Source organism: Polypterus senegalus, chromosome 4 (assembly GCF_016835505.1).
Source record: "Polypterus senegalus isolate Bchr_013 chromosome 4, ASM1683550v1, whole genome shotgun sequence".
NCBI classification, from domain to species: Eukaryota; Metazoa; Chordata; class Cladistia; order Polypteriformes; family Polypteridae; genus Polypterus; species Polypterus senegalus.
The window spans coordinates 52,579,116-52,604,932 of NC_053157.1; the positions used below are offsets into that span (position 1 = coordinate 52,579,116).

General features: G+C 35.8%; 1 protein-coding gene across 2 annotated transcripts in view; it reads left to right on the forward strand.

Annotated features, from left to right (window-relative positions):
* Window positions 1-25,817, forward strand: part of ttc33 (tetratricopeptide repeat domain 33) — a 103,526-nt gene that overhangs the window by 51,393 nt on the left and 26,316 nt on the right. For both annotated transcript variants that reach the window (XM_039750632.1, XM_039750631.1), the window contains exon 3: window positions 12,933-13,014. In XM_039750632.1, the coding sequence (XP_039606566.1) occupies window positions 12,933-13,014 (82 nt within the window). The remainder of the gene's footprint in view (window positions 1-12,932; window positions 13,015-25,817) is intronic.

Sequence of the window (25,817 nt, forward strand, 5' to 3'; positions counted from 1 at the left end):
TATATATATATATATATATATATATATATATATATACTGTATATATATACTGTATATTTATACAGTATATGTTAAATTGATTGTTGAGTTTAAACAAGTCTGATGTGGCCATTAAGTGTGATAGGTATTGGTTCCCTATGTCCCTGAAATGGATAAGTGGGTTAGAAAATGGGTAAAAGGAAATGTATTATTGTACCTGTTGTTTATATTCAAGATTTTTGACCAACGCATGTGAGTTGTTTGAGTTTTATTTTTTAAGAGAGTAAAATTTCAAATGTAGTTCAGAAAAGAACAATTACATCAGATAACAATGTACTTAAATTTTATGAAAAGAAAGAATGAAAGTCAGCTGTGCAACAAAAAAAACTGGCACATACGCCATGTAAATATTCATTATTGGAACTTGGCAGGCACAGTGTCTTCCCTTTTCACCCTCAGCTCTTCCTTTCTTTTCCTTATAAAAACATATCAATTAATTTTAATTGGATATGATCTAAAACTTGGCTTTTTAAAATCTTTTTTGGATATTTTTTTTCAGTAGCACATTGGTGATAAACTAAGGAAATATGTTAATTAGTTAGACAGACATTGAGACTAGCCAACTTTACTAGAAGTTTTAAGCTTTAATGTAGGTTCTCTGCTGCCTGTAATTGATTTCCCAGGCAGTGCTGTAAGAACTGTGAGAAAAACATACTGAAGAAACATTTGCTACAAAAAATTCTGTAAGTTAAATCATATTGCTTCACAGTCTTAGTTTGATATCTTTTTTGACTAACACGAGCTATTATTGACTACAACTTGAAATTTGTGGCAATAAAGTGACACATTCATTAGTACTACAGCGTCAAAGTTTCAGGTAACTGGTTCATAATCCATGCCTGACCAGTATATGCATATAGTTTGCAGGTTATACCATACTCTACTAAAATGCAGGTTACAAAAATAGATTGCTATCATTTGGCCAGATGTGTACCGATACATATTTGACTGCCCAGGATATATTTCTATTCCATGCCTGCAAAGACTACACAGGAGTAGCTTAAGGACAACTTTGTAAATGTTCTAGAGTGACTCATTGAGAGTCTGGACTTGAATCCCATCAAATAAATGTCCACCATTGGTCTCCTTCCAACCTCACAGAGCTTGAGGGTATCTGAAGAGAAGAATGGCAGAAAATCACTAAATCCAAGTGTACATAACTTGTTGCATCACTCCAAAGAAGACTTAAGGCTATAATCACTGCCAAGTGTGCTTCAACTATATGCTGAGTAAAGGGTCTGAATACTTAAGCCAATGTGATATTTTAGTTTTCTATTTTAATATATTTGCAAAAATGTCTAAAATCTTATTTTTGCTTTGTCATTCTGGGTTATTGAGTGTTTCTTGATGTGGGAAGAAATGGATTTAAATGATTTTAGCATAAGGCTGCAACATAACAAAATGTGAAAAAGTGAAGGATCTAAATACTTTCTGAATACATTGTGTATGGGAATAACTTTAACCAGTTATCCTTTTTCCTAATCCTTCTTTATCCAGTTCAGTGTTGAGAGAAGGCAGAAAAAAAAACAAGCTCAAAACAGACTAGTCTTCACCGAATTCCCTGGGGCATGTGCACTAAATGATTTCATTTTAATTTTACTTTTCTTTTCCCCTGCTTGCTTCGCTTTCCCACCCCATTCCAACCCCCCAAGTCTCCACCCACCCCACCCCGGGATGCGCTGTGCTCCAGCTACTTTGTGTCTCTGCCGCTCACGTTGTGAAGGGGAGGGGGTGGTTGAACGCATGCAACGGAGATGCGGTCTGATCAGCTGCTGTCTTTCTACTGCTGTTGCTGAGCTGTGTGTTCTGCTTGTCGCACTGCTCGTCGATCATTTAAAAGCCTGTACAGCAGCTGTCCTTTTGTCTCACTGCCTTGTGTCGCATGACACTAAAATGTTGTCTTCCGAGAAGATCACGTATCGTCTCCTTCCAAGATTTTTTTTTATAATAGAGAGAAATGTCATATTGTCATTTAGATTTATTTTAAAATATAAATATATTTATTTGCTTCATAATTTTATTGAATTTTGTTGTTTGCTTTATAGTATTAGGCTTACATGGAGCGCAGTGTTTTAAGTAAAACAAAATTTTATAAATCTGCTTAAACATAATCTGTTAGGTGTTACCTTTCTGATACATAATATTTTATACACAATAAGTTGTTTCTTAACTCACAGTTATTTCAACAAATGATTAATTTTATTTCAGCATGATACATTCCAATCATTCAATTGTCTGTAGTCTGTAGTAATGACTTTTTAAAGTCAATTGCATTTTTACAAATTTAGGTAGGCAATTTTTATTCAAGTGATGCCCACTTCAAACAATAAGCATGTTTGTCAGGAACTCATGTTAAAGTAATATTTTTGTATGATTGACATTTGTTTGGCAGTGAATTAACTGAATAAATCACATCTCTTCTTTTCCACAAATTGCACATCTGCAAATTATCGTATCCATGCTATTAATGTGCTTTGGAGATGTAAGAAAATCAGGTTCATTTCAATTTACTACTTGTTATTTTTAGTGCATAATATAAAGTTACCTTAGGTCTTCAGTGGGCACAGGTTTGCCAGTGCATTTAAGTGACACTGGCACTATTGGATTGCTAGCACTAATCTTTAAATAATGGTTCGCTCTGAGAATATTTTAATTGAAGAAAGGCCAAGAGAAGTAGTGATCAGTCTAGTTCATCCCTAAATTAATGAAATTCATTCCATGATACTCCACTCCTATGCCTGGATTCTGAATAATGTAAAAGTTTTCATTTTAAAGTGGCTGCCATTGAGACCCCATTTCCTCACAGGATTCGTTATTACTGTTTTTGCTTATATTGCTTCTTGCTGCACACTCTTGTTTCTGATTTTCCTCTATCGAAAACATAACTTCATTCTCAAATCTGCTTAATCCAATTCAGTGTCACATTGGGCTAGAACCTGTCATGGCAACACAGGTACAACAACAACAACAACATTTATTTATATAGCACATTTTATTACAAATAATGTAGCTCAAAGTGCTTTACATGATGAAGAAAAGAGAAATAAAAGACAAAGTAAGAATTAAAATAAGACAACACTAATTAACATACAATAAGAGGACAGAAAAAAAAAAAAAAACTCCAGACGGATGGAGAGAAAAAATAAAATCTGCAGGGGTTTCAGGCCACGGCCATGTTCTACCTAACATAAATGAAACAGTCCTCTTTGTATTTAGGGTTCTCTTGGAAGGACTTGATAATGATGGTCTTGTAAACTGCTGGCTTTAAATCCATCAATGTAGGATATCATGGTGCTTTGATTAGGTGGTGATGGCGCAGGTCGCCACCACAGAAAACTGGGAAAAAGAAACAGAAGAGAGAGTAGGGGTCACTACGGATTTTAGAGCCACCATGAATAGTTATGATAATGAATTGAATATACAGAGTATCAGGATTAAATGAAAGTGAAGTTATCAGAAAGCCATGTTAAAGTAATGTGTTTTAGCAGTTTTTTTAAAGTGCTCCACCGTATCAGCCTGGCGAATTCCTATTGGCAGCCTATTCCATATTTTAGGTGCATAACAGCAGAAGGCCGCTTCACCACTTTGTTTAAGTTTAGCTCTTGGAATTCTAAGCAGACACTCATTTAAGGATCTAAGGTTACGATTAGGAATATAAGGTGTCAGGCATTCCGATATATAAGATGGAGCGAGATTATTTAAGGCTTTGTAAACCATAAGCAGTATTTTAAAGTCAATTCTGAATGACATACCTGTAGGTAATGAGTGTAGTGACATCAGAACTGGAGAAATGTGCTCGAATTTTCTTTTCCTAGTTAGGATTCTAGCAGCTGCATTCTGCATTTGTTGCCAACAATTTATGTCTTTTTTGGGTAGTCCTGAGAGGAGTGCGCTACAGTAATCTAGATAACAAAAACATTATTTATATAGCACATTTTCATACAAAAAATGTAGCTCAAAGTGCTTTACATAATAAAGAATAAAAAAATAAAAGACACAGTAAGAAAATAAAATAAGTCAACATTAATCAACATAGAATAAGAGCAAGGTCCGATAACCAGAGAGGACAGAAAAAACAAAAAAACTCCAGATGGCTGGAGAAAAAATAGAATCTGCAGGGATTCCAGACCATGAGACCGCCCAGTTGCCTCTGGGCAATCTACCTCACATAAATGAAACAGTCCTCTTTGTATTTTAGGTTCTCACGGAAGGACTTGATGATGATGGTCATGTAGACTTCTGGGTTTTAGTCCATCAATGTTGGAGCATCATAAGGCTTTATAAACCATAAGCAGAATTTTAAAGTCAATTCTGAATGACACAGGTAACCAGTGTAGTGACATCAAAACTGGAGAAATGTGTTCGGATTTTCTTTTCCTAGTTAGGATTCTAGCAGCTGCATTCTGCACTTGTTGTAAACGATTTATGTCTTTTTTGGGTAGTCCTGAGAGGAGTGCGTTACAGTAATCTAGTCGACTGAAAACAAAAGCATGAATTAATTGCTCAGCATCTTTCAATGATATAAGAGGTCTAACTTTTGCTATGTTTCTTAAGTGAAAAAATGCTGTCCTAGTGGTCTGATGAATATGCGATTTAAAATTCAGATTACAGTCAACAGTTACCCCTCAGTTTTTTACTTCCCTCTTGACTTTTAATCCTAATGCATCAAGAGTATTTCTGATAACCTCATTGAATCCATTATTGCCAATCACTAAAATTTCAGTTTTCTCTTTATTTAGCTTGAGAAAATTGCTATTCATCCATTCAAAAATACAAGTAAGACATTGTGTTAGTGAATCGAGAGAGTCGGTGTCATCAAGTGCTATTGATAATTACAGTTGTGTGTCTTCAGCACGTTCTCGTTGTGCCCTGAGATAATCTGACCTAACAGAAGCATATAGATTGAGAAGAGCAGCAGACCCAGGATAGAGCCTTGTGGAACACCGTATAGAATACCATGTGTCTTTGAGTGGTGATTACCACAACTAACAAAGAATTTTCTACCTGCCAGGTAGGATTCAAACCAATTTAAGACACTGGCAGAGAGGTCCACCCATTGACTAAGGCGATTTCTAAGAATGTTGTGATCAATGGTGTCAAATTCGGCACTCAGATCTAAGAGGATGAGAACAGATAAATGGCCTCTGTCTGCATTTACCCACAAGACATTTACTACTTTAACGAGTGCAGTTTCTGTGCTGTGATTTGTTCTAAAACCCGACTGAAATTTATCAAGAATAGCATGTTTATTGAGATGGTTATTTAACTGCATAATGACTGCCTTCTCTAAAATTTTACTTAAGAATGGCAGGTTAGAAATGGGTCTAAAATTTTCAAAAGCAGAGGGGTCAAGATTATTTTTCTTGAGTAGGGGTTTAAAACTACAGCAGTCTTAAGACAGTCTGGGAAGACCCCCGTATCTAATGACAAGTTTACAATGTCAAGAATATCATCAATTAGCATGCCTGATACTTCTTTGAAAAAACTTGTTGGTATTGGGTCAAGGACGCAGGAGGAGGGTCTCAGTTGAGAAATTATTTTATGTAAATCAGGTAAATCTATTCTGGTGAAGGAATTTAATTTGTTTATAACAGAGTACTGGGGCTCAGGAGGATCTGCAGTGTTGGTGAGATATACTATATTATTTCTAATATCATTAATTTTTTTATTGAAGAATACAGCAATGCCCCTCACAGGTTTCACTGGAGGTATTTTGGAGGCATTCCTTTGTGTTACCTGGGTTTAGCAGACGATCAGTCGTAGAGAATAAGATTCTGGGATTACTAGCATTGTTATTTATAATCTTAGAGAAATAGCAGTGCCTCTCAAGACGGACTGTGTCATTGTACAAGACAGGAAACAGCTCTGAACAGTGCACTTGCACAAGCACATACACACCACCACACTCGCCCAGGGGTGAACGGGGATTCAATTAATGTGGGATATGGGAGGAAAACGTGGATCACTTGGAGAAGTCACACATAGACATGGTGAGAATGTACCGTCTTTACAATGCAGGTGATTAAGTGGGTGAATTCAAATACAGGGTGCTGGATTTGTGAGGTATCACTGCTATTCACTGCTCCCCCATGATGCCCTGTAGAAAGCAATATTGAGAAATAAATGTTTTCTTTTGAGCTTGCAAATGACACATTCCCAGAGTAGGGTACAGACTTTCTTAGTCATATACCTCACAAGCTTAGTGAGCTCTTAAACTAATTTTTACCACCAAAATCCTTTTAAGTTGATGATCTTGGGTACCTGCAGCCTACTGTTGACTGCGATCTCACTTCTTTTAAGTCTGGTCTAGCAAATATGCTTACAAAAATGGTGTTGGCCAATGCTAATGAAACCCTTTTATTACCATCTCAGACTTTAAGTCCAAGTTTCTCCTTTACGCATGCTAATACTATGTCCAGGCTTCAAAAGGGCTAAAGTCAGAACAGAGAATTAATTGGAGTTGCAATTCTGCTAACTATACTCCCTTGGCTATAATAAGTTCAGTGAAAAAAATTACATGGTTGGTACTGTATGCAAATCTGACAACAGTGAAACCTGGGATACTGACCAGAAATAAATGGAAAAATTATGTACAATGGCATATACAAAGGTGTGTAAGCCGAGAATGCGTCAATATTTAAAGTAGGTATTTATAGACACTACCACTACATGTAGATCTGAATTTATTCTTTGCAGTTTTAACAAATGTCTTAGTTGGCTTGAAAATGTATTGTTTTAACATGTGACTAATGTAAACAAACATATTAGGTAGAATAAATCAATGTGGAATTATTTTAAGATGACTTGGCTGGCGTTCTTATAAAGAGGCAGTTATTTAAAATTTTTTGGTGAGTCAAGTGATATTTGTTTAAAGCTGTTGTCATGGGAATCCAAAGGAAATTTTCTGAGGTGGCAAATATTTTCTCTCAACCGCAAACTTATAGGACGTTAATAGAGAGAGCCTAATAGTTTGAATAGGAAAAAGAATTAAACAGTATATGTTGTTAACATAAAGGAGCAATAATAGAAATTAAATCCCAAACTACACTCAATTTTTTTGTTCTAAAATGCAGACGCTTGTACATGGCTTGCTGTTTAAACTATTGGATCATTGCGTAGTTTACCTTCCCATCAGTGCCTGCACATTCTCACTTTCACAATCGTAGCCTATTACACTGTTGGATGAACTTTCCTACTATTTCAACTTGATCTTATCTCATAGCCCTTATTAGTAAACTATTTATGATTAAAACTGCATATATAAAGAGGATTTTTCAGGCACAAATGTTACATTCATTAATTTAACTAAATTGCTAGGATCTTACAGCATTTAAAAAACTTAACCTACCATATATGCTGACGTATAAGTCGGGTCATGAAACCCAAAAAATCGATCATAAAATCAGACCCTGAATTATATGCTTGTTCAAAAATGCAACACTTAATTTTTTTTTAATTTATTTATTTATTTTACATCTTCTTGCCTCCTCTAGTCGCGCATCAGTTTCTTAGACACATCGAATTTTGTTGCAGCAGCTCAGGTACCAATTTCTTTCCCTACTTCAATGATGTTTACTTTAAAACCAGCTTCGTGTTTTCTTCTGAGCGAATGCTCCATCATAGATAAGGGATGCTCTTATGATAAAGGTGTATGAGTGTATGAGATACAAAAAACACAAATCAGTGCAAGCTTTACTTCTGAATAGTTTGGGTATTACTGTGTGGTGACATAGGCACAATAGAGAGAGAGAGAGAAGTTAGGAGCACACGCTGATACAGCGCATTGCCACACCCACATAGAAAAAACAGACAGTGTGCTCCGCGGTTACTCTCTCCGGTGGGTGTTAACATATCGTAACAACCAACAATGTAAAATACCTGAAATTATACTGTAAAATCAAGTCTCGACTTATCCACGGAAGAATTTATCCGTAAGCTTACTAATGCCACATTCAGAAATGTTGGTTGCAAACTTACATTAGCTTTTCTCTTACTGTTATAGCTTAAATAAATTGTTTGAAAAAAAAGTTTGACCCCCTTTAATGTAGAGTTCTGCTTCAGTAATTGATCATGTTGTCTTAGCTAAATATAGAGAAAGTTAAGTGATTTAGATGTTGTGATAACACTGCTTTAGTGACAACTTCCAGCTGTCTATTGGAAAGTGTGATGAAGCGTTGATATGGAGTCATACCATCCCTCATCACCTGTCATTCATAGGTTTATAATTTTATAATCTGACCGGCATCTTTAGGGCCACCCTCAGATTCAGGGCCTGACATACTTTTCAACTCACGATCTTGTATTATGATGCTATACTAATATAGCTAAGTAGTAAAATCCAGCAGCGCCACTGGTTTATGAATGCAAATAGAGGTATATACTGTAACTTGAATTTTCAGGATTGTGCATGAGGCCAGTCCACTGCTGCTGGGAACATTCCAAGCACTTACTTGTATTAATATTGTTCAAGCTATGTATGTTGCTTTTTTGCCTGCCTGTTGAGTTATAAAACCTTTTTTATATGTAAAGTAAAGCATTTAATTATGGGCTATAGTTGTAAAAACAAAACAGAGGTGCCTACGATGCTTAGTAGCTCATTTTAGGCACTAGTAATTATATACTGCACCATTACCACGTGGTATTGTGGTGGGAAGCAGAAACCAAAGAGAACATTTTATTTACTCTACAAAATATTTAAAACTAGTAATATACAGTACTTTAGCTTGGAATTGGCATATGTTTTTAACTGATGCAAAGCATGAATCTGGGAATATACACTGTGGTTATGGCTGTTGCTTAACTTAAAAATATTGTTCAATAAAATAGCTCAATCCCTAAAAATTTGTCAGTAACACTTTCTTCAGAATTCGTATAAGAAATTATGGTATCCAGTATGTATTTGCAGCTGCAAAGCTACAAATTCAAATTAAGCTAATACTGAGGTTAAATCAATGTTCAATTCTTACTACAAGTACCCAAGGCAGCTTATTGTACATTTGATTTCAGAAAATATTTATACTGTGCACTGTAGTATGCCTTGTCTGGTAGGAGACAGAGAAGATCGTCTGCTACATTAAAAAAGCTTTTTTTTTTTAAATTGAATTATTTCTTCACAATCATGATATATATTAATTTTCCACATGAAATTGTGTTCTAAGGTGAAGCATTATTTTTATAATTTCATAGCCTCCCCTTGCTTTTATATATGTTGAAATTTAAGGGTACCAGTGTTCCAGGGAGGAAAAACTTAATGTATTGATACTCTAGTGATTCAGCATTTTTAAAAGGAAACTGGCTGTGTACTTCACCTCACTGCTTGTCTTGTTCTGCTGCACGCTCCAGGGCCAGGAACATGGCTTCACCTCAAAGAGTCATCTCCAAGTGCTTTTATTAATGTGTAGGACAAAATGGGCATTGCTAGTTCTGATTGGCTTTAGTGGCATCCAAGGTTTGTTAAAACAGCAAGTGTCTCAGGGATACAGACATCCATCTTCACCAAATCTCTACTTACTTTCCACACTAGATGGCTAAAACTGTAGATTGTACCAATCTAGGCCCTAAACTCCAATTGATAAAAAGGAGTAAATCACAATTGAACTGACATCCTTATAGAAGGCCCCTTCAGACATGAAGGTGCCATATAGTCACCCAAGTCTGAACGAAGAGCTGTAATTCAGTGAGTGACAACTATAAAGCATAAAACAGTGACTTTAATGCAATCATGAGAGTTTACCTTCCTTAAAAGAACTAGTTGCACTTATCTCTCAGGGGAGCTCTCTTGGGCACTCTCCAAAATGACCTCTTGTAAGCTCCGAAATGACTGCTATCCACAAACTAAAAGCTGATGAACCTCCCAGACATTACTTCAAAGAGGGAACTGTAGCGTCTGAATATGCCAGTAAAAGTAATACTTTTCCTTATGAAGTTGCAGATGACAAAGTAAGGAGCCTAACTGAGCAAAGCACAGAACACTATAAACAAATGACAACATTGCAAAGAGAGTGTACTCCAACGCAGGAAGAATCCTTCACTTGAACTCAAAGCAACAACTCTAAACAACATCAGACATCATCCTTAAAAACTTGGTATTGTAAAACTGTTTATCTGTGTGAAGAAAAATTAGAACTCTAAATAGTCTGAATAGTTAAGCTCTTCTGTGTTACAAGCTAGTCTGTCTTGTCTACCTTATAGCCTGCCTTATTTGTCGTAAACAGAATACAATTTTTGTTTGTGAATGGCCAAGCCAGAATTCATTTCTTGACCTAATTGAAATATCTATGAATTGAAACAGTATTATAAGGAGTAATGTTATAAAATTTCATCTTAATGCCATGTAAGTCTCATAAGCAGCTAAAGGAATTATTTGGTGGAGATTATTGCTCCTCAAAATTCTGCCAGATTTATGTCATTTCAAATGATTCCCATGCTTTTTTATTTGCATGAGTGAGAGATGGTGTGTTTGTGAATATGCCCAGTGATTAACTGTGCTGTGTTCAGGATTTGTTGCTGTTTAGCACTTAAGTGTTAAAGGGATAAGCATCAACCATTGTTGACACTGTATTGGAATAAATTCATGAAAAAAAAAATGAATTAATAATAAAATGGCTAATATATTTATTTCACTGCTTCCCCCAAAAAATATTTTCACTTCAACTTTAACTATTATTGTTGTTAAATCCTTCTCATAATAAAGATTAATGTGCAAATACTGTAAATCGAGCTGTTGGGTATTGGGTATTGAACCTAACTAATCCAGTTCAGATTAGCATTTATTTAACCCTTCTTATTGAATTTTAAGAAACTTTTTGAACAAGATTTGCAATTGTAAAGATTATTTGTATAAGAGCAGCATTGTTATTGCATAGTAATTTAATTTTGCTATATATATATTTTTTTTTCTCTTTTCTTTGCTTTTGACAAAAACAGGTGCCTGTCAAAATTTATTGTTGTGTACAGGTATGCACATGTAGCTCTTCCTTTAAATTATCCACAATTATGGGAGGGGAATTGAACTGCATCCAGAGTGCTGGGAAATTCTGTGATTAATTTTGCTAGTTTCAGCATGCTGTAGATATTTTTAACTTGAAAAATATGTTTTAAGCAATACACACATGATATTTATCAGGTCTTCTTGAAATAGTTACTTAAAGGTGTTTTTTACCTCATTGCTTAATAATCCAGAAAATACTTGTAACAAAATACAGTATGTTTTATTTACAAGTCTGTATGTGAGATAGAAAAGAATGAACATAACATAATGAAACTGGAAAGGATTTAGAAGTATTTTCTGGTCTGTAGTAAATTAAACCATGTTGATGTAATAAAGATACTGTATGTCTTCTGGGCTTGGAGCAGATATCTGCTCAAAGTCACAAAGTAAACAAATGAGAAAGGATAAAAGATACAGTTTTCCAATGTAATGGACTGCTCATACATTGACACCATCATAGGTTCAAATAATATTATTTAAAGTGTGTAAGAAGGTACAAATGTATTGTGTCCCGTATTTTGCAGTTCAGATTAAGGTAGTGGGTACCAGATATTCCATAATAATTGTAAAAGAAATGGTAACATGTCTAGAGTTTTCACACAGGGTAGTGTCATAGGTATATCAAGAGTGAAATAACACTCAACAGAAATGTATCCAGTGCTTGTCCTCAGAAATGATTAGTTTATGAAAATTGCTGACAAATAAAAGGAACTAAATTATGAATGCAACCGTGATCCTAAATAGAGAGGTGAAACTGAGCATCGCTAGTGAAATATAACTGCAGTAGGCTAAGAGCACAAAGATGTGGGAAAGCATTGTGTACTTAACATTAATCTTGCATCCTGCTGATTCATGCTCATGGGAGAACAAGTGTTCCATTTTTATAAACTTCATGAGCAACAATGATGTAATGGTGTAGAGTGTATTTTTGCAGCACACTTTGTGTTTCTTTATATAAATAAAGCAATGCTGTCATGGCACAGGATATCTAAATTCTGTTTCCAATCAGATGTATTCCTTCATGCAAATAGGCTTTTTTGTTCAATACCATAGACTTACAAAAAACCTTTGAATGGTTCTATATTATTCCTAATGCTGTGGCTTCCACAGTCACCAAATCTTAATTCAAAAAGAACAACTTAGGTGTGTTTGTTACTGCAAATTTTAAAAGACAGCCTATGTACTTAGCAGACCACTCCGTTATAAGTAGCTTAATAATGATTCCTGCAAAACAAAAATATTACACAATACTCTGTGATTGTTATTTCAAGACTTGTTTGGAGTGACATTAGGTTTTCAGTCGACAGAACAAACAAAAACAGGATTAATCATATATACATTGAGATGTCTTTCATTCTTCATCTTGTTTTTAACCAGTTTCTTGAAGGAATATATTATCTAAAAGATTTCAGATATACTAGACTGATTTAATGGCTGTACATGTAGGATGTTGAGCTTAGTAATAATCTCTGGTAATAAGTTAAATAATTTTAGCACACCTTAAATGCAATACAATCAATATATTGTACATGTTGACTTTTGTAAGACGTTTAACATTTTTGGAATTTTCACAGTATTGGTGCTGTTACCTGCTGTGTGTTATATTCTAGCTAAAAGATGATGCCAAGTCTTTTAAAACTTTGTGAACTATAATGACAATTCCGGTTATTCAGAAAATCAATATATCTCCATGATTAAATATCCAGTTAATGTTTTGCTTACTAGCAATAAATTTAATGTTCTTGAATGGTATTTGAACAATGTTGTTTGTATATAATACTGCTCTTTGAAAGCGGATCATATTTGGTACTTAGTTAAGGAAATGTTTAGTTTACAGTGTAATAAACCTCACAATGACTTTAAGGCAAAACTGAAGGGAATTAACACTTGTATCTAATTTTAGGCACTGGGAAGCAATTGGAAAGTTTGATGAAGCAATCCAGTTAACTCCTGCAGATGCTACTCTGTATGAAATGAAATCACAGGTAAGAAAATCAAAAGAGCTAATTATAGTTCTCATTTGTTTATATGATCTTACTGTGAAACACCAGGTTGTGAAATTTATGTTGGATTAGTAATAAGATATTGGATTACAAAATGAATGCCCTTTTCAAATCATCATTCATCCCTTATCTCACTGTAACTCCTTTTGTACCTCTGTTAGAAAAAAAAACAACATATATTTGGCCTAAAGACAATCTTGCAGACTATACCCTTAAATTCAATCAAAGGCTAGCGCATTCTCCTTATTAAATAATATCAAGTTCTGTAAATAATTTTGATAAAATTTTTGTAAATATAAAGACAAGCAGACAATAATGAAAATGTTGGGACACCAAAGATAAGCCTTGTATATCTGGCAAAAGACTGAAAAAAAGAAAAACAGCCAGGCTGTTGGTTAATGTCTTTACAGAAGTAAGTCAAAAAGGAGACTGTTGAGTTTGGGTGGTGACGGCCTTTTTTTGTAACCCTGGTTGGAACAGATGGGTTCAATGTCTCTGGAACATTACAGATGCACCAACTCCCATCAGGCTTTAGTATGAGTAGAATGGGGATAGACCAGAGACCAATGCTCTCCTCAATGACACCAAGGTCTAGCATTCATTTGCTTTCAAGTTCCACTTCTGACTTTTGTGCCTACATGTGGGGGTACGGTTATTCTCTGACAACCACTCCAGGGTCTGCAATTATGTTATGTGCAATCAGAGAGGTATGGCCATGCTTTTAGTCTATGACTCCTTTAATGGATAAGATAGCTGCTTCCAGTTCTTGTTTCAAATTATCTCCAAAATGAATTTCCAATTGTGAGAATAATGTAAATGCAGTTGGCCAGGGGAAATTCCAGCTCCTGTTCCTTCCATGGTTTCAACAGATTCATACTAAATACTCTTTCGGCAGGACAAGGACAATGATTTGTTGTTTTACCAAATAGTCCACCAAACCTTTCCTGTCTTTGATCTCTTTGGGTCCCTAGCAATGAGCTAATAATTTGGAATGAGCAGTCAGGATCACAAACTTGACGCAGTCTTCAGAATTAAACTCACGGAGAGGTGTGTCACAATTGCATAAGTAGAGTTTTCTGCTTGCAAACATTGAACATGTTCATTTAACAAAGACCATATTTTATCAAATCTATTGCATAATTCCACGATATACTCTCACTCTCTGACTAATTCCTGTGTAGTAGTTTTAGAATTTGCTTGCTGCAAAAGGATAGCCTCTGGGTATTGAGTTGCTTAATCCACAAAGACCAGTATTTATTCATGTCCTTGAACCAAGGCAAACTATATCAATCCCAATCCACATGAATGTAATCTATTAAAGGCAAGGAAATGAGAGAATGGTATCTCCTAGGAATGTGACGAAATTGTCGTTCAGGACACAAAGTGCTAAAATAGTGGACCTCCTCATTAATTCTCTGCCGGTAAAATCCGAGTTTCATCCTCTCTAATGTTTTGTTGGAGATGAGATGGACTTCTAACTAGTGGGAGTGTGCTAGTAGGCTTTTGTTACTATCAGCAGTGTCCACACCTCACCCTCATGCATGCTGTGAAACCAATGGCATAGGTGAACAGTTCTTTGACTGCTTTCCAGAATGACTACAATCTTGGCAGACTTTAGGGAATCATAGTTCCACTGTTCTCCTTAAAATTAAGTTAGCAAATGTGTAAATTAAATTATATGTACAAGTCAATGAGAGGATCCGGCATGGTGTCTTTGCATGGAATCTCCAACTGTGATGCCTTCCATAGAGGCATTTTGTAAAGAGAAATATAGTTCTTTTTGGTGCAAACCTTTCAAATAATGGTTTAATTTAAACTTCATTCTACTTGAAACATTTTAATAAGTCTTATTTAAAATTTATATAAGATGCAAACTAATATTATTAGTGAGTGGGGCAAATTAAACCTAAAGAACATGTCTAAATATTTGTAATTAAGGACCATCCTAATAAATAAGAAAGGGGTAATTCATTACATCCATTATATATCACTGATGTAAAGTAAAACATTTTGTGTATCATTAACATAATTATTTTCATATGCATTGTTTTCATTTCACTATATAAAAAGAGTAATACCTTTGGGGTATAAAAACTTGGTCCTGAAGAGACCATATAATTTGACAGAAACATCAATAATTTCCAATAAACACAATACACTTACAAGGTACAGGATAAAAATATATATTTCCATTTATTTTCAGTCCTGTTTTACCATTTCAGGATCAATGCTGGGATCAAAATAGGAACTTTACCTAGATGGGATGTCAATCTTATTGTAGTATGCACACACATAATTGCTTGTATCATACCAGTTTAGAATATTCTAAGAACCTAACTTCTACATCTTTGGTATGTGGGAGAAGACCCAGATGGAAAATATAGAAAATCTACTCAGAGATTCCAGGATTAAATTGTAGATCCCTAGAACCATGAGACAGTGCCATTGTAAAATATATATGCTACAGATTTTTTACAGAAGTTTTATTATTTCCTTCAATAACATTTATTGAATAGAGTACAGAGATCCTTTCAATTAAGATTATACCGTTTGGTAGTAGACTAAATGGCATGTCTAGAGGCACTGTTAACTTTGGACATAATTTAATAAAGGTCAGTGATAATATATCTAATGCCATAGAAATTGTTTGATTTTGTCACATCTAAAGATCAATTTACAGCAATTATGGTAGTTATAGAATAAAGACTCAGTTTATTCTATGCATAGTGTTAAGTCTTGTATCTTATTGTAATCTTGTATGTTTTGTAAAACAAATTATGGTATTATTGTTAATGGCGCTGATTAATTGACAACCTCCTAGTCAAGTTTAATCTTTAAATATAAAATACATTTAGCTGGCATGCATTTTTCAGTTCCCCTAAATTGAAGAAATTTTTTATCTACTGTGTAATTCCTTGACTTGTATGACAAAACTAAAATAATGCTCATAGTGAGTGCACCATGGCATTGATAATATTATTTATCCATGAGTATATTGCAGATAATCTGAAATTCTTCACCCCTAAACTTAGAAAATATATTTCTCAGTGTCCCAATTCCTTGCAGGTTTTGAGCATATCCTAGACAAAAAATTGTAAGATGTTCTGTTTAAAGGAACCAGAGATGACAATCACACCATATGTCGGTAAATACTAGAAGCAGGACAGTCCACTTACTTAAAGTACTGTATATGCATTTCAAAGAAAACAGCAGTAGATGCTAATGAATGTTTATATATACAGCATTTCTCCAAAAGCAAATTTTCTATGTATATGAATGAAGTGTGAAAATTGCAAAAGATGCATTTTTGCTAGACAGAGGTACACAACTCCTCTTGATTCTATAAAAGGAACCTTGAAGTCATAATGAAATAGGTGCAAATAAACTATTTGAAATATCCAGCAGACCCCCGTGACCCTGTATTCGGATTCAGCGGGTTAGAAAATGGATGGATGAATATGTAAGTCATTTTAGCAAGTGATCAGATGGGAAAGCCACCATTGCAGCATCATACATCAAGCAAGATTTTTGAGTCATCTCTGGATATCAGGATATCTGGCATGTGCATTAGTTTGGCATGCCTTTCTGTCACACTCATAGTGCCCAGGCTTTGTCATTTTTTAAAGATATTTGATTTGTAGATATTTCATGATAATAGTCGATAGCCTACCAATAATCACAATGAACTAAGCTGTGCTTTTTGCCATGTGCAAAATATAACAAAAATGGCAAGTTTGAATTGCAAAGCTTGATAGACAATGAAAAAATTATAAATAACCATAGGAGGGGTCTAACTCTTACAGTGAGTGGCCCTATAATTATACTGTAGTCAGCCATGAGCAGTGAATTCATCTCCTATGGGAATGCAAAGGGAGGGATCACAGATAGTTACTTTATGAATGAGATTATTTAGAGTCTACTACAGCACTTATAAAAATGCTTTTAGTTGTTTTATGTGCATAAAAAGAAAGCAGTTAGAAAATGCTTTTAGTTGTTTTATGTGCATAAAAAGAAAGCAGTTAGATGCACGATAAAAAAGTAAAATGATTACAGCATTGGTATAATCCTGTACTCCCCTAAAAATCTTGTCCAGTTGATGGTAGTGTAGTCTTATTTTACTTGTTAATCACCAATATGTGTCATTTACTTGGGCTGTTTAATGTAGTCCTGAATGGATATTTTTATTTATACATTATTTTAAATCTCAAATGTAGTTGTACTGTATCTAACATAATGTCAAACAGGGTCTGTTAGCTTAAGTTGCTTTAACACCTAATGAGTGATTGCATTCCATGTGCATCTTAACATTAATAACTAACAGATGGCACTGTTACAGTAAATGCTTCATAACCGATCTACTGTAACACTTAATGCCATTCTTGTTTGTTCCTGGTTTGAGACAGCTGTGAGAAATGACTTAATGGCAATTCAAAATTAGTAATAAAAAGTCAAGGTTAGTTAAATGGATGGGTGCAAAATAATTATGATGTAATATAAAAAGAGAAACTTTTTTTGATAAACTGTAAACAAGGCCAATATTTTCTGATGTGAAATAACATGGGTGATCTTTTTTTACCCCAGTATACTCTACCTGTAATCAGGATTTAGCCTTACTCTATCATTCATTTCTATTGCCCCAGCATAAAAAGCCTTTCTCACCAAATGTATGTACTTTATTCAAATCTTCTTAAATGCAGTACAGCATATTGTGTGTCTGTTCACACAAGTAAATATTTTTTTTTACATCTAATATACTTTTTCATTTTTTGTTTTATTTTTTGGACAGCATGTAAGTCTTACAAATCTAAAGTGGAAATTTTATACCGGAGTTTCTGTCATCCTGTCAATTAAATTTTTTAAAGGTTTGATATTTTAAAATTACTTCATTAACTGACCTACTATATGCAGTGCATTAATGTTATGTCAATTTTTTAGACAAGATATGTTAGAAGTTAGTAAAGTTACACTCGTTTATTTTGCAAAAGAATAAAGTGTTATTGTATACACTTGTAACTTATTATAGCCTTTGTTATGGTGCTCTGTTAGATTTTGGTTATTTTCCATACATTTTGATTTTTTTCCCATTTATGTTTCTTTCTGAGCTGAGTTTTACATCTCCTGTGTTAATTTTTACATACGTTTATTAAGAATCTTGCCAAATGTTATTAAATGTCTAGTAACTATGTTTTTGTTGTCAGTTTGTTCTTGCCAAACAATAAATGCATCTTTTAAATAAGTTTAGAATGCTAGTGATTACTATAAAATTATGAAACATTTCCCAACATGCAGAATGACAGATTATAGATGCTGTAAGTGAGAAGTCATTTGACACTGTACAGTACTAAACCTCTTCTATTTCTAGTAAAAAAAAATGCCTCTTCAGTTTAATTAAGCTTACCATCACAAATGGTGTTAAAGGAAAACTGCATGCACGTTCTAAATACCCAGAGCAAAAGCTGTTGGCATTTTTCATCCAAAAAATTGACAATAATAGCAGATAGCATTTATGAGAAAAGTTAAAGTTATATGAACTGCTGTAGTTTTCCCCTAATCTCTCCTTACACTAATACAACCATTCATTTACTTTGTAAATTGTTTTTCATGCGCTGCACAGTTACACAAAAATTGCAGCTGTCATAATCTGAAATGTATTTATGCCTTATGTATTGAAGCCACATGTTTGCATTTTGTAGTGGCACATTAATAAGAGCTACTATGTATTAATGTTTAATTTATATATAAATAATATATATATATATATATATATAGTGATATATATATATATATAGTGACATATATATATATATATATATATGTATATATATATATATATATATTGTAACAGAATATGATGCTTCTCGCACCCTTGCACCCTCAGACACCACGTCAGACACTAGGTAAAAGTCCAATAATTATATTTATTTTATAATAAAGTGCACAAAGCACCCTCTACTCCCAAATACTCCAATAAACAATAACCAATAACAAATCCTCCACTCCCAGGCGCTTAGCCACCCTGCCTCCCAACTCAGCTCATCGTCTGGGAGCTCCCACAGTCCTTTTATATTTCCCTGACCGGAGGTGTTTCTTCCCAACAGTCCACAAGTCCTTATTCCTTCGGGTCAGGGTAAATAATGTTTCTCACCCGGAAGCCCGTCGCTCTTCCTATGGCGAACTTCGGGTCATAGGGCATGAAGAATTCTTGGTCCTCCTGCAGCTCCCTCTCGTGGCCCCATGGCATCCAGCAGGGCGGTGCACAAAACTACATGGTCCATAATGCCCTGCTGGTCTTCTGGGGACCTCCATGCTGCAAGGAGGGCTCCACCTGGCGGCTTGGGGGTATTGGCCAGGGTACATGGCCGGCCATATCTTACAATATATATATATATATATATATATATATATAGTGTTGTGTGGGTCACCATCTTGCACAAGAGAGATGGCTGTAAGTAGTGATAATCAAAAATGATCACTCATTTCACTTCAAAAATATATACTTTCCTGTAAAATTGTGTTTTGCAATGACCATCAACAAAAGCCAAGTCAATAGTATCGGTAGGAATGTTTTACTCATGGGCAATTGTGTATAGCATATTCAAGAGTAAGCAGCTCCAGTGACCTAATAATATTATTATTACTTATTATTTGGCTGACACCTTTGTCCAAGCTGACTTACAACATTTGAAATACGATTTGTTATGTTTTTTTTTGTTTTTCCAGTTGGATGCACAGACCTTCCTGTTGTCACACAGTGTCAGTAGCAGGATTTAAAACCACAAACATAGGTTTTGAATCCTAGGTACAAAGCCTTAACCCATAACATTAGATGTTGGGAGCATGCACTGATACACACCACATGACAAACCACCTCAGGATCCCAAATTAGGACTAGAGTGCAGCCATGCAACTGGTGAGAACCTTACCACCACACTAGTTCAAATGAAATGGAGCTGTGTGAGGTTTTTTTTCTTCTTTTTTTTTCAGTGGCTGGAGTGTCAATCCTACAGCCAATCCCCAAGTTTTTCCCTGCAAGTTGGTAGACCTGTTTGCAGGGCAGGATGCAGGTTAATGTCATACTCAGAATGAAGTAACTGCAGGTTAAGGGCCTTGCTGAAAGATCCTTATCCTCAGAGCCTTAGTTCTATAAAACAAAACGTGCAAATACTGAAAAGAGCTTTGTAAGTTACAGTACATTGTACTTCTGATACACCTAATTATCTGAAGGCACTATAACCAAGGCCCATTTTCTTAAAACATTTCCCAGGTGAAGCCTGGTAACAAAGCTAGCTTTATTTATATTTGGCTGAGGCTGTTACTTAACGCGTCTTTACAAAATCAGAAAAATAAAATTGTAAAAGTAATAGACTTTATAAATTTTTGTAGTCTGCTACCTAGTAATTATTAAGCTGTTATGACAAGATCAGACTAAACAGTGGAAGAGGCTGAGGCTCAACAGATAGCAACTGACAGACATTTACTAAATAGTTCAGTGTCTATTCAGGTTAGAATCAGAACATCTTTGATTTACATTTGGAGAATTTTAATTCCCTGTATTTACAACTTGGTCTAACAAATCATCAGATTCTAACAGTGAAGTTTACAGCAATTTATAGACACATTTCCTCACCTCATCAGTTCATTTGAATTGGCTTCTTAGCCCAGTTATCAGAGATAATGCATTTAGAACAAGAATTACATTGTTCTTTCAATTAAAAAGCGGGTCAAGTTCCAACCAAAAGTTCTTGGCAGTAGATTTGCTTTCCTGTTGGTCACTGTGTCAACAAAGTATGCCTGATTACAAACAAAAATGACAGGAACTATGAACAGTGATTAATGTAAATTGTAATTGATTCTCTTTGTATACTGTACTTTAAATCTACTTACAGGTTGAACTGTAAACAGTGAACACGTACAGTTTCTTCCCTGTTGGTCAGGGAATGGTCATGTACATAAGTATTCACAGCCTTTACTCAATACTTTGTCGATGCACCTTTGGCAGCAATTACAGCCTCAAGTCTTTTTGAATATGATGCCACAAGCTTGGCTCACCTATCCCTGGCCAGTTTCACCCATTCCTCTTTGCAGCACCTCTCAAGCTCCATCACGTTGGATGGGAAGCGTCGTTGCACACTACAAAGTAAAATGATTGCAGTTGACAGTTGATTAGTTATATTATGTACAGGTTTTCCATGTTTCCATGCTTTTTTGCCTTGAGCGCCCAGCAGGATTTTCCTAATTTATTAAGGTAAAGTATGTGGGATTTGTGAATAATAGACACGATACCCACAATCCCATAACCAAATTCAAGCCTTGCTAAAAAGGCAATTAATTGATAACAAAATTAACTGGCAACTATTTTCATCATTGATTTTTGAGGACATAAATGAGGGTTACGTCAGGAAGGGCATCCGGTGTAAAATTTCGCCAAATCAATATGCGGACAACAATACAAATTTCCATACCGGATTGGTCAGCCCCAGTTTAACAACATCCGCTACCAGTACTGTAAGCCAACAGGGTGCTGGTGGAAATTGGGCTACTGTTGGCCGAAGAAGAAGGAGAAGAAGAGGCGAGAGACGTGTCCAGAGGCAGGAGGAGAAGAGGAAAGTAAAGAGAGTTGAACTGAGAGTAGGAACTTTGAATGTTGGCAGTATGACTAGTAAGGGGAGAGAGTTAGCAGATATGATGGAGAGAAGGAAGGTTGATATATTCTGCGTGCAAGAGACTAAATGGAAGGGGAGTAAGGCCAGGTGGATCGAGGTGGATTCAAATTGTTCTATCATGGTGTGGATGGGAGGAGAAATGGAGTAGGAGTTATTCTGAAGGAACAGTATGTCAAGAGTGTTTTGGAGGTGAAAAGAGTGTCAGACAGAGTAATGATTATGAAGCTGGAAATTGGAGGTGTGATGATGAATGTTGTTAGTGCATATGCACCGCAAGTTGGGTGTGCAATGGGTGAGAAAGAAGATTTTTGGAGTGAGTTGGATGAAGTGATGAACAGTGTACCCAAGGGACAGAAAGTGGTGATTGGAGCAGATTTCAATGGGCATGTTGGTGAAGGGAACAGTGGAAACGAGGAGGTGATGGGTAGGTATGGTGTCAAGGAGAGCAATGTGGAAGGTCAGAGGATAGTGGATTTTGCCAAAAGGATGGACATGGCTGTGGTGAATACGTATTTTAAGAAGAATGAGGGTTATGTACAAGAGTGGAGGAAGATGCACACAGGTAGATTACATCCTATGCAGAAGAGTTGATCTGAAGGAGATTGAAGACTGCAAAGTGGTGGCAGGGGAAAGTGTAGTTAAGCAGCATAGGATGGTGGTCTGTAGGATGACATTGGAGATCAAGAAGAGGAAGAGAGTGAGGGCAGAGCCAAGGATCAAATGGTGGAAGTTGAAAAGGAAGACTGCAAGGTTGAGTTTAGGGAGGAGGTGAGACAGGCACTGGGTGGCAGTGAAGAGTTACCAGACAGCTGGGAAACTACAGCAGATGTAGTAAGGGTGACAGCAAGAAGGGTGCTTGGCGTGACATCTGGAAAGAGGAAGGAGGAAAAGGAAACCTGGTGGTGGAATGAGGAAATACAGGAGAGTATACAGAGGAAGAGGATGGCAAAGAAGTGGGATAGTCAGAGAGATGCAGAAAGTAGACAAGAGTACAAGGAGATAAGATGCAAGGTGAAGAGAGAGGTGGTGAAGGCTAAAGAAAAGGCGTATGATGAGTTGTATGAGAGGTTGGACACTAAGGAGGGAGAAAAGGACCTGTACTGATTGGCTAGACAGAGGGACCGAGCTGGGAAAAATGTGCAGCAGGTTAGGGTGATAAAGGATAAAGATGGAAACATACTCACAAGCGAGGAGAGTGTGTTGAGCAGATGGAAAGAGTACTTTGAGAGGCTGATGAATGAAGAGAACGAGAGAGAGAGGTTGGATGATGTGGAGATAGTGAATCAGGAAGTGCAACGGATTAGCAAGGAGGAAGTAAGGACAGCTATGAAGAGGATGAAAAATGGAAAGGCCGTTGGTCCAGATGACATACCTATGGAAGCATGGAGGTGTTTAGGAGAGATGGCAGTGGCGTTTTTAACCAGATTGTTTAATGGAATCTTGGAAAGTGAGAGGATGCCTGAGGAGTGAAGAAGAGGTGTACTGTTGCCGATATTTAAGAATAAGGGGGATGTGTATGACTGCAGTAACTACAGGGGCATAAAATTGATGAAAGCATGAAGTTATGGGAAAAGTAGTGGAAGCTAGGTTAAGAAGTGAGGTGATGATTAGTGAGCAGCAGTATGGTTTCATGCCAAGAAAGAGCACCACAGATGCAATGTTTGCTCTGAGGATGTTGATGGAGAAGTTTAGAGAAGGCCAGAAGGAGTTGCATTGCATCTTTGTGGACCTGGAGAAAGCATGTGGCAGGGTGCCTCGAGAAGAGCTGTGGTATTGTATGAGGAAGTCTGGAGTGGCAGAGAAGTATGTAAGAGTTGTACAGGATATGTACGAGGGAAGTGTGACAGTGGTGAGGTCTGTGGTAGGAGCATCCAAGTTGGAGGTGGGGTTACATCAGGGATCGGCTCTGAGCCCTTTCTTATTTGCAATGGTGATGGACAGGTTGACAGACGAGATTAGACAGGAGTCCCCGTGGACTATGATGTTTGCTGATGACATTGTGATCTGTAGCGATAGTAGGGAGCAGGTTGAGGAGACCCTGGAGGGGAGGAAATGAATGAAGGTCAGTAGGAACAAGACAGAATACATGTGTGTAAATGAGAGGGAGGTCAGTGGAATGGTGAGGATGCAGGGAATATAGTTGGCAAAGGTGGGTGAGTTTAAATACTTGGGATCAACAGTACAGAGTAATGGGGATTCTGGAAGAGAGGTGAAAAAGAGAGTGCAGGCAGGGCGGAATGGGTGGAGAAGAGTGTCAGAAGTGATTTGTGACAGACAGTTATCAACAAGAGTGAAAGGGAAGATCTACAGGATGGTAGTGAGACCAGCTATGTTATATGGGTTGGAGACAGTGGCACTGATGAGAAAGCAGGAGACAGAGATGGAGGTGGCAGAGTTAAAGATGTTAAGATTTGCATTGAGTGTGTCAAGGATAGATAGGATTAGAAATGAGTACATTAGAGGATCAGCTCAAGTTGGACGGTTGGGAGACAAAGTCAGACAGGTAAGATTGCATTGGTTTGGACATGTGCAGAGGAGAGATGCTAGGTATATTGGGACAAGGATGCTAAGGATAGAGCTGCCAGTGAAGAGGAAAAGAGGAAGGCCTAAGCGAAGGGTTATGGATGTGGTGAGAGAGGAAATGCAGGTGATCGGTGTAACAGTAGAAGATGCAGAGGACAGAAAGATATGGAAGAAGATGGATCCACTGTGGCGACCCCTAATGGGAGCAGCCGAAAGAAAAAGAATTAGATTTTTGAGGACATAAGTTAGTTTTTGCAGCCCTAGTTAGAAATAAATTTTGCACAAAATATTTGAAAATATTTGATCTTTGTATGAGATGAAATTGTTAATAAATAAATCAGTGAGTGGTTCTTGTTGTCCACCTACAGTTTTAAATACAAAATATAAAAAAAAACATAACTGTAGAGTATGGCTTTGTGGTCATCTGTTTTTTATGATAAAACATAATCTGCTGCAATTTATTTACTGAAAAGCACTTCACAGCTGTTTTTTCATTTTTTCACAAAAATCTTTATTTTGTGTGGTGTTCGTAGTTCTTTTTCTTAAATGTGTGAGAATCTCTATCAAAAAAATTGCTATATAGAACCGAATATGTAATTAATATAACACTTACAATCTCCTGTCCAAGTGATTAGATTTTTACAAGTGAAAAATAGTTTTTGACATGTCTAAGAACAGTACTTTTTCTGAAACAAAAATGTAATGCCTTTAATGTGTATTGCTTGATTACCACATTAATGATTTACTAGAAAGCCAGAAAACTGTTTTTGTTTGTATATAATACAGTAATTTGTTTTATCACTAAATCACAGTTTGTCATTGTTCTTTTTTAACATTGATTAGCCATGATAAAGTCCAGTGATAAGACTTTTTTTTAACTGCTTTAGTATTTCAAGTGCTTTAAATGATTTCTAGTTTATACTGTATCTGCCAATTCAAGTTTAGGCCGAGGTGTTTTGTAAAATATTTTAAAGTGAATAAAATTAAGTGTTTTTTTTTTATATATATATAAAGGCCATTCCATGGAATAAATAACTGTGCATGATATTTGTTTCACTCTTGATAATATATTACCTGCATTTTGTTTCTTAATACTAACAAGATTAATGGAGAAAATTATGATAGCTTCTTTTCCAGCTAAAAAACTGCCACTTTCTAAGAGAATTGTTTGCATGGACTTGTTAAAATTGTTAATGATCACCTAGAAGAAAATAGTATTAACTAACATGCTACTGGATATTTTAATTTTTGTAACCTTTAAACGGAGTACAGTACATACAAGTTAGAGTTCTGTTTTTATGCTGCTATCTCTGTTTCTCTCTCTCTGTATATACTGTATATAGATAAAAGTCTAGCAACTATTAAAGCAATGGTTAGATGAAAGACAGAAAAATTCTCCAGATCCTAGAATGTTGACATTACACAAGACAGATGAAACATTTAGGCCAGTAAACTGCAATAAATTTAAGCCTTTTTCATAAATGTTCTCACTTGTAATGGGAAACTAGTCCTAACTCCTGTCTTTTACCGTATATTACAGCATTTTAGTACATTTGGGTACAGAAGGTACAAAACTAATAGCACTTGCGTGTCTGCTTC